The sequence below is a fragment of the Ursus americanus genome, chromosome 29 (genome assembly GCF_024610735.1).
Source record: "Ursus americanus isolate L20-20 chromosome 29, mUrsAme1.1.p, whole genome shotgun sequence".
In the NCBI taxonomy this organism is placed as follows: Eukaryota; Metazoa; Chordata; class Mammalia; order Carnivora; family Ursidae; genus Ursus; species Ursus americanus.
In genome coordinates this window covers 25,512,352-25,521,998 of record NC_142155.1, presented here as the reverse complement: position 1 = coordinate 25,521,998, position 9,647 = coordinate 25,512,352, and the positions used below count along the sequence as shown (strand labels likewise).

Sequence of the window (9,647 nt, the reverse complement as noted above, 5' to 3'; positions counted from 1 at the left end):
CTGAAGATCCAAAAGGATAGCAAGTAAGGCATCAAGCCGAAAAATATTTATAATGTCTTAATCTGTGTCCTTCTTAAGGAAAAATAAGACATAGAAGTTACAATTTCTCGGTAATGGTCAGAAAGGTAACATCAATGCTAGTTTGGCATATTTCTCAGCATTAAGTCAAAGTGGTTCTTTCACTAGATTTGATATGACAAGCAAATGAGGAATCTAAACAGCCTTGGAAGCACTGGTGGAGGGCTCAGGGCTGTTTGGACAAAAAATTCAGTCTTGAGCAGTCAATGAATGGTCTAGAAAGGGTGGGCATGGTGTGTGGTAAGCACATCACCTTGGCCTCATGGACTCTCTAACTATGTGGAGGAAGGTATCTGGGGATGAGGGAAGGTCAAAATGGAGCTCTCTAGAGCCCAGGGCCTGGGGGAAACTCTTCTTTACTGAGTCTAAAGGCAGTATTGGCTGGGGTGCCATATTTCTTTGATCTAAACTTTATTTGATACACGAAGAAAAAGAATATCTAGAGGTCATTTACTCCATGATATCCCATTATATTTATATATTAGACTAGGAAAGTGGCATTTAACCATGCCTTAAAAATCTCAACAGAGTAGGATGCTGAAATAATTGTAATATTTACCGTTATTTTTTCTAGGCAATAATTTTTTTCCCTTAATGCTTAATCTCTTCCTATATAGTGAGCATCCTTCCATCTAGCCCAGTCTAAGTTGAAATCATTTCTACCATCTTTTTAATATAATTTCACATGTTTAAAATGGTTATTAATTATTTATTCAGGCTTTTATTTCCTGTGTTCAACAGCATTAACTCATTCTTTGAACAATCCATGATCTGGGGATAAGTAACTCTTCCAGTCCAATTTATATATTTCCCCCTACCTGAAATGTCATCTTTTTAAAAATTTATTTAAATCCTATCTATTTTCTGAAGTCCCACTTAAATTTTCCTTCCCTTTAAAGGTTTTCTTCCCTTATTTCAAAAAAATTGTTATCTTCTCTTTTTCAGTGATTATTTCTAGTATCCAAAAAGACTTATCTATGGAGAGAATTTTCAAAGTGTTTAAAATAATGTAGAAAAAAGATCTTATGGTTTTTCAACTATTCCTAAATAGGAAAAAAACTCAGACTGATTTCTGACATCTCTTCTAAAACACTAAAGTCAGAAAATATTGGAATGATGTTTCCCCAGTTTTGCAGAGTAAAAGTTGTGATTCATTTACTTTATACACAGTCAGTTTGTCTTATGTGTCAGAAAACCATTTTCTAAGACAAATGGGCTCAGAAGGATACATCTCACTAACCCATGTATCAGTTCTCAGTCTTGTAAGTCAAAAGACTGGGAAGACTCAACTGGGTTTTCTTCTTAGGAGATACAAGATTTGGGATCGAAAACCCAGCCCTGAGCCTTCACACTACTGCTTACTGAAAAGGTGTCTTCAGTGACATAAGAGGGAACCAAGGAGAAGAACCATTACAAAAGCCAAGAGAGGAAAGTGGTTCAAGAGAGAGGAAGAGAAAGGTTGAGTTAGATGCTCCTGAGATGTCATGTAAGATGAAGTTAAAGAATTATTCTTTAGAATTGGCAATAAGGAAGTCACTAGGTTTGCCCCAGGAGCAGTCCCTGTTGTGTAGATGGGTCAGAAAGCATCCTGGAGTCCCTGGTAGAGTGAACAAAAACTAAGGAAGTAACAGAATGTGTGAACAAAAGTCTTTTAAACAATGTTGCTGGAATAGGAGTAGAAAAATCAGAAAGAGAACTGAAGGGGCCTATGGAATCAAAGAATGTTTTCCTTTCCTTTTCTTTCTTTCTTTCTTTCTTTCTTTCTTTCTTTCTTTCTTTCTTTCTTTTTTTTCTTTTCTTTTCTCTTTCTTTCTTTTTTTTTAAGTGGGAGCTACTTAACCATGTTGGATAGTCATGAGAATAATCCAGTAGAGGGGGAGAGATTGATGATGTTGAAAGAGAGCTGATAATGGAGGCAGTGACATCCTTGGAAACAGAATGATGATATGTGGAAGAGAATACTAAAGAGAAAATGTGGTATTACTAAACTTATAGTCCAAGTTTATAGCACTTCTAGAGTTGTCTAAATTGTAGATAAGCAGACAGGATTATTTATTCATCCCCAAATTTAAGAAAATTTTGGACCATCTTATTTCTCAGGCCACATCCATGATTTGCAAATTAAATCCCATAGTCTTTTTACTTAAGGTTCTATCACAAAACTCTGAGTCTCTGGAATCTGCCTAATAAATGTGCTGTGATAGCTGCTACCAAGAGTCGGCCCTTTGTGTTCAGGTCTTAATACCACGTGGTGTGGATTTAGAATAAGTCCTTGTGGAACTGGGCTGGATGGAGTACACACTTGGCACTGATCTGAGAGAGAGAGGCATACTATCCAGTGGGCACTTCTCAGTGCTATGGGCATTGTGTTGGGTCTACTCATGACTTAGGGTGAGCATCGGCTTCCATAGCATTTCTTCCATAGGAGTGATGGGAAGGTGGCTCTTTTATATTTGAATCTTATTGAGAAATGCTGAGTCCATAGCCATGTACAGGTTTTCCTTCTAGGCCCCTCACACAGATGGGACCTTAGGTGGCATGCCCTGTATGACATTCCAGGGATACTGTAGTGTGAATGCAGATTTGTTGGCACTCTAACCATTGTCCACCAAGGAGCATTTCTTTCTTCAGTTGAAGACTTTCCTTTCTTTCCCTTTCATTCCTCTTTGGCCTCTCTTTCTGATCCATTCGTTGTCCACTCTCTACTGTCTTTTCCTTCTCCCGTATATATAACTCTTCCATCAAGAACTAAATGCATTTTCTATAAGCAAGTCCTACTCTTGGATGAGAACTAAAGAGATTGCTAACCTCTGGTCAACCATAAGTCGCAGAAAATATTTTTTAAAATTTATATTAATAGTAAAATGTCTTATAAAATAACACTGAAATACAAAAAAAGATACAAAATTTGAAGTGCAAACCTGCTCCATTCCCTAAAGATAACTATTATTTTAAAAAATTATTGGCCACCTCTCCATATTTTTTCTATACATAAGTAAACTAGAGGTAAGAGCATAATATACGCATTGCTTTGCAATTCGCTTTTTTTTTCCCCCCAGCCTAATAGTATATCTTGAATAATTTTCTACATCAGTCATTCTACTGGATTACATTAAGGACATTTTAGAAAGAATCAGAGACAACCCAGACAAATTTCCAATTTTGCCTTGGACCATTGCAAGAATTTGGCAATTAACTGTTTCTTCATCTATAAAGTATAGAAAGAAGCGGCATTTCCCTCATTTTTCAAAAGGAAATCGACTCTCTTTCCTCTTGTTAAAGCTACTAATTTTGAAATAAAATATGTGGTGATAATAATAAATGAATCATCATTTTGAGACTGAAATAAGAAAAAAGAAACCATTCTTCAAACCCCAGTAAATTCTAGAAAGTCCTCCAAATGCATTAAATGAATCTTCTGTCTCAAAAGATGCCAGATTGATGGGTAGAAAATACTCTTGTCTTGAGCTGTTCCAAGCACAGAGAACCCTGGTCTTTTTTCATGTATAAAAATAACAAATGTTAGAGAATATTTGTAAACACACAAGTCTCCATATTCTACCACTTAAGTATCATTTAACTTTATAAAAATGGTTTATCCCTTTTAAAAGATTACATTCAGGAAATGTGATCTGCCTCTGAAATATATCTGCAATTAGTCACCGCGCTATTGTATAGGTTGAAATCAACTGTTCCACACTCACTAGAGTAATTCTTTCCACTTACAGCTCTTTCAAAATTGACATTGAATACATTATAAATTCCAGAAACAAAATATGGAATAAATGCATGAATTTTAAATGACAGAATTAATTAAAATCCTTTACTGTTATTGACATGTATGATTTTATAGAAGCTTGGTTGAATAATATTTACATGTGATTTACATTCAATTTCCCCATACTCATTTTTGCATAGAGTTTGCATACATTTCAATGTATAGTAATTTCATACATTTGGATTTTAGACTGCTAGATGGAAGAGAGCCATTCACTAAGTAATCCTTGAAAGGTCTGGGTCTCTTGGTTCTCAGTAGTCTCAACAGGCAACAAGATGGCCAAATCTGCTACGGGACACAACCCTGGTCAGACTGGGTCAGTCTATCACTCTGAGGGAGATCCGAAGTTCTGTCAAAGTCTGGTATCTTCTCTGAACATAACCCCTAAAACTTGAGATGTGGTGGAAACTACCCTAGCTCTCTTCATCCCTCCTTCTTGATTTTAACATCCAGAAATATTTACAAATATTTTTGAGCTCTGAAGAATTTTAGTTTGTTCAGTATCTTGGGGGAAAAGAATCCACCATATAATAGAAAATCAGAAATGGGAAGCATGAAGAGTTTTTTTGAAATAACAAAAGAACATGACACTTTTCAATTATTTATTTCAACAAAGAGTAAGGCCTGTCACTGCTGGGAAATATTTTCTGGGCCACCTGTGTTAATGGCTTGAAGAAATTTAAGGTTGGCCGGTAGTGACACTTTATCTAACCAGCTCATCTCCAGATATAAATGAACTAAGAGCTACTGTCTTGGCTTCCAGTATTTACCCAGTTCTCCCATATTCTGAAGAGAAAGAGGACTGGCTTAATTATGGGTTAGAGAATTCTGACTAGACTCTGAAATTCCATGCCACATGCTAGAGCCCTGCAAGTTACTCTGGATATCTCTGGCTGCTGTTAAGGCCCAAAAAGTCCATTTTGGCCTCCGGGACCCTAACCATTATGAAGGGAACATTAATCAATTAATTATGGTTGTTCCTACACAGAGGGATAGGATCAAACTTGCTTTCCAGAAAGATCCATCTCATGGCACATGGAAAACTGGTAAGAAGCTACTAAAGGTTGGAAGAAGGGTAAAGAAGGAGTAGGAGTAAATGACTGGGAAGAGTAAGATAGAACATGGAGTCCGGGTTGACCTCCAGATCTTCAATCAGAGGGCAGTGATGTCATGTATTGTGTTAGGGCAAGCAGGTTTTAAGGCTGTGTTAACTTCTAAGTGGCTGTGGGATAACCTACTGGAAGTTCTCAGTAGGCAGCTAACTGTATGGTGTAGAGCTCAGGAAAGAAATCGGGGCTGGAATTTGTGGTGGTACAAGAAGTCACGGAGTGAAAGGGAGAACGTGCAGACAAACCCACGCAGTAGTGCTAAGACGGCTATCATTTCATAATTCTCAAAAGCCTTAACTTCTTTCTGAAATGCTTTTGTACAAAAAGATTACAGATCTCTGATGACTCAATGTGTATACTAAAGATTGTAAATACAAATAACTTCATAGACCAGGAAACTACAAAAAAGTGATAGAGGACAGGTTATAAGGGGGGACTAAATAAACTAGAGAAGGTATAATTTGCCCAAGCAAATCAAGTTATTTTTTTCTTTGTTATGTTTTTAAACACTGTTAGTGCCCAAACAAAATACAAAAAGGACTGCAGGAAGCTAGTTTGTGCCTCCAGAGTAAATTTCTATAGGTTAGATTGCCCATCAATGCCTTTCTTAAATACAGATAGCCTGGATTGAAATTTCTTGGAGAACATCAATCTTGATACCTAATTGTTATCTCCCTCAGAATCCAATACCACGTCACGGAGAAAGCTGCCTTCCTCCTTTCAAGGCAGCTTTGAGGTTTAAGATGTCTATAGTACATCTAAAGAGTGAACAAAAGGCTGAGAATGTTCCTGAAAACTCATGGTAGGGTAAGACATACTCTCCCATTGATGCCTTGCAGATGATGACTCCCTGCCAGTACCCACTATGGGACTAGTTCCAGGGCATCATTACTTAAAATTCTGCAAGAGAAGCATTTGTTTCCTTTCTATGTTCTAATTCAAACATAGGACAGCCTCTGAATCTTTCAGAGATTGGAAAATCCTGATATATATATTTGGAAAAGCTGAGAACAAGTTGTTTCTTGAAATTCTCCTCACTTCTGCCATCTTTGCTTTACTCCCTTGGATCCTTTTGGATCCAGAGCCAAGGACACAATCAGGCTGCTTAAAGTGTCTAGTTTGAACACTGATGAGCATTCTGCAGATGTTTGAATTAGGTGAAATTGCCTTTAGCATCCCTACCCAACTTGATACCCGTTGACCCTCCACTCTGGTCTTTATCAGAACGCCTCACACACAGCCTAGAGAGGTTGCACATGATATAATCTCTTCCCTCCTTCATTGGGTAGCTGTACACATTATCTTCTCCAAAAAATCAGTGCTCTGAAAAATGAGTTCACTAATAATCTGCTTGGGCACTTGGTTATCCCTGGTCTCCCCAAATAGTTTTCTTCTAGTTGTAAATTTGACCCAGCTACTAACAGGAAGAACTATTTAAAAAAATGTCAGCATTGGTCTGTGGACAACTGCCTTCCCCAAACTTACTGTTTTTATATCTTTGTCCTTAATTAAAGTCTCAGCAAAGCCCATGAGCACATCAATTTTCATGCGTCCATCACAGCTGTTCCTGAATAGGTTCCGGGTGTACGGGAAGAGGACAGAATGTCTGGGGAGCACCACAAGAGGCTTTCTTCTCTTGAGAAAGCCCCAAGCAGCCTCCTTTCTGGCCCAACAGGCTCTGCACCTGCATCTGCTGCTGCTCTCGTCTAAGGTCTGGGCAGAGCAGCAACCTCTGATCTTGGCCCGCCAGCTGGTACCTGACCAACTGCTCTTGGGCCTCCTTCCAGCCCGCAGTCTCTTGCAGGTACACCTGCTGAGCAGGAGGGCCTGGAGCACAGGTGTGCCCCTGGGATGTGACGCTGGTAATACTGGGAGCAGGCACAGCAGCCTCTTCCCAGCGGCCACCCTCCTCTCGGGCAGCACGCCGGCCCACCTTCCTTCGGGACACTCCATTCAGGGACTGGTGTGGGAGCTGGCTCAGCTTGTCCACAAAGACCTTCATCTTCATATCTGTGGGAGAAAAGAAGTTGGGGAAGAAATGGATTTAGTTCTCAAATCAGTTAAGGTAAGAACCCTCACTTTATATATATTAAGATTCCTGAAATGATACTGTCAATTAAAGATTGAGTTGTATCAGCTTATTGATTTACAAATACCTCCAGAAACATATTTTTCCCAAAAGAGCCACTGTATTCCATGCCCGATTTATAATTAATATTAATTATCTAATAAAGAATTGAAAGGCACGTGTGAGTGGCTCAGGCAGTTGAGTGTCCAACTCTTGACGTCAGCTCAGGCCTTGATCTCAGGGTGGGGAGTTCAAGCCCTGCATTAGGCTCCACTTAATAAATAAGAGGATGTGGAGAAAGGGGATCCCTTCTACATTGTTGGTGGGAATGCGAGTTGGTACAGCCACTTTGGAAAACAGTGTGGAAGTCTCTTAAAAAATTAAAAAATTGAGCTACCCTATGATCCAGCAATTGCACTACTGGGTATTTACCCCAAAGATACAGACGTAGTGAAGAGAAGGGCCATATGCACCCCAAATGTTCATAGCAGCCTTGTCCACAATAGCTAAATCATGGAAGGAGCCGAGATGCCCTTCAACAGATGACTGGATTAAGAAGTTGTGGTCCATATATACAATGGAATATTACTCAGCTATCAGAAAGAACGAGTTCTCGACATTTGCAGCAACATGGACAGCACTGGAGGAGATAATGCTAAGTGAAATAAGTCAAGCAGAGAAAGACAATTATCATATGATTTCTCTCCTCTATGGATCATAAGAACTAGGAAGATCGGTAGGAGAAGAAAGGGATAAAGAAAGGGGGGTAATCAGAAGGGGGAATGAAGCGTGAGAGACTATGGACTCTGAGAAGCAAACTGAGGGCTTCAGAGGGGAGGGAGGTGAGGGAATGGGATAGGCTGGTGATGGGTAGTAAGGAGAGCACGTATTGCATGGTGCACTGGGTGTTATATGCAACTAATGAATCATCGAACTTTACATCAGAAACCAGGGATGTACTGTATGGTGACTAACATAATATAATAAACATTAAATAAATAAATAAATAAATAAATAAATAAATAAATAAATAAATAAAAATTTCTGCTGGGATTAAAAAAAAAAGATGTGGTCCATATATACAATGGAATATTACTCAGCCATCAAAAAAGAATGATTTCTCAACATTTGCTGCAACATGGACGGGACTGGAGGAGATAATGCTAAGCGAAATAAGTCAAGCAGAGAAAGACAATTATCATATGGTTTCACTAACTTATGGAACATAAGAACTAGGAAGATCGGTAGGAGAAGAAAGGGAAGAAGAAAGGGGGGGTAAAGAGAAGGGGGAATGAACCATGAGAGACGATGGACTCTGGGAAACAAACTGAGGGCTTCAGAGGGGAGGAGGGTGGGGGAATGGGATAGGCTGGTGATGGGTAGTAAGGAGGACATGTATTGCATGGTGCACTGGGTGTTACACTCAAGTAATGAATCATGGAACTTTACATCAAAAACTAGGGATGTACTGTATGATGACTATATAATAAAAATATTATTAAAAAATTAAACAAAGAAATAAATACAAATAAAAAATAAAAATTTAATCATATCACTTCCCCTAAAAAAAAAACTTTTTATGATGCAGATAAGTCAACAAGGATTTCTCCTTGTAAGCACAATGGCTTAAATACAAAAACCAGACCGCAGCCAGGCTTACCAAGCAGGCCAACTCACATTTATATTAAGAAATCTGAGCTCTAAGGGTGCCTGGGTGTCTCAGTCCTTTGGCTCAGGTCATGATCTCAGGGTCCTGGGATTGAGCCCCATGTTGGGCTCTCTGCTCAGTGTGGAGTATGCTTCTCCCCACCCCCCAACTCTCTAAGTAAGTAAATAAATAAATAAATAAAATCTTAAAAGAAAATTTGAGCTCTAAAAGCCAGTCTTACTTAACACTGTGGTTTTTATGACAAATTCACAATTTGATTATCTTTGATTTTACAAAATGTGAATATAAACAAATGTAGAGATAACATAAACACATCAGTAGGCATGTATTCGTATGAGTGTGTACATTTATGGTTGTGTAATAGTGGAAAGAAAGAAGGAGCACTGACTGGAGTCACAAAACCAGGGCTCAAGTTGCCCTTCCCTGCTAGCTGGCTCTGTGACTTTCCTCCTGCTTCTTCGCCTCTCTGGACCTCAGTTGTAGAATTTCATATTACTCTCAGGTACTATTTCACAATTTACTCAAATGTATTTCATTTTAGTAGTCTTGTTTTAATTACAGTTTCCTTCCCCTGACATTTCATTCATATTTTATTTTCCTATTCAACAGAATGAATATTCAGCTCAGAAGAGCACAACATTGGTACTGCTACAGTAAACAGATGATCCGGGCACTTTTGCCCTAATCCATCCCAGTTCTTTGCAGGATGCGTTATATAAGCCATAACACTTCTAGCCTTTAAAATGTGACCATGCCCTATGTGAATGAGCCAACCAACCTATCCTATTATTGGGTAATAAATAAAGATGAACTAGAGCTATATAGAGTTCTACTGATGCAGTGAAGTAAAACCTACTAAAACAGATGTTTATGGTATTAAATATATGAGACAGGGTCCCTAGAAGCAACATAGCAAAGCAGCTAAGGTTACAGGCTTGGAATCAA

General features: G+C 38.7%; 1 protein-coding gene across 25 annotated transcripts in view; it reads right to left on the bottom strand.

Moving 5' to 3' along the window:
• The window catches only part of PKHD1 (PKHD1 ciliary IPT domain containing fibrocystin/polyductin), a 513,811-nt gene that overhangs the window by 61,609 nt on the left and 442,555 nt on the right, over positions 1-9,647 (bottom strand). For 18 of the 25 annotated variants that reach the window (XM_087857019.1, XM_087857022.1, XM_087857025.1 and 15 more), the window contains one exon: positions 3,888-6,975. In XM_087857019.1, the coding sequence (XP_087713145.1) occupies positions 6,521-6,975 (455 nt within the window). In that variant the 3' untranslated portion in view covers positions 3,888-6,520. Of the gene's footprint in view, positions 1-3,887; positions 6,976-9,647 lie in introns of those variants that run through there. The other 7 variants (XR_015722268.1, XR_015722269.1, XR_015722271.1 and 4 more) reach the window with 1 other exon arrangement.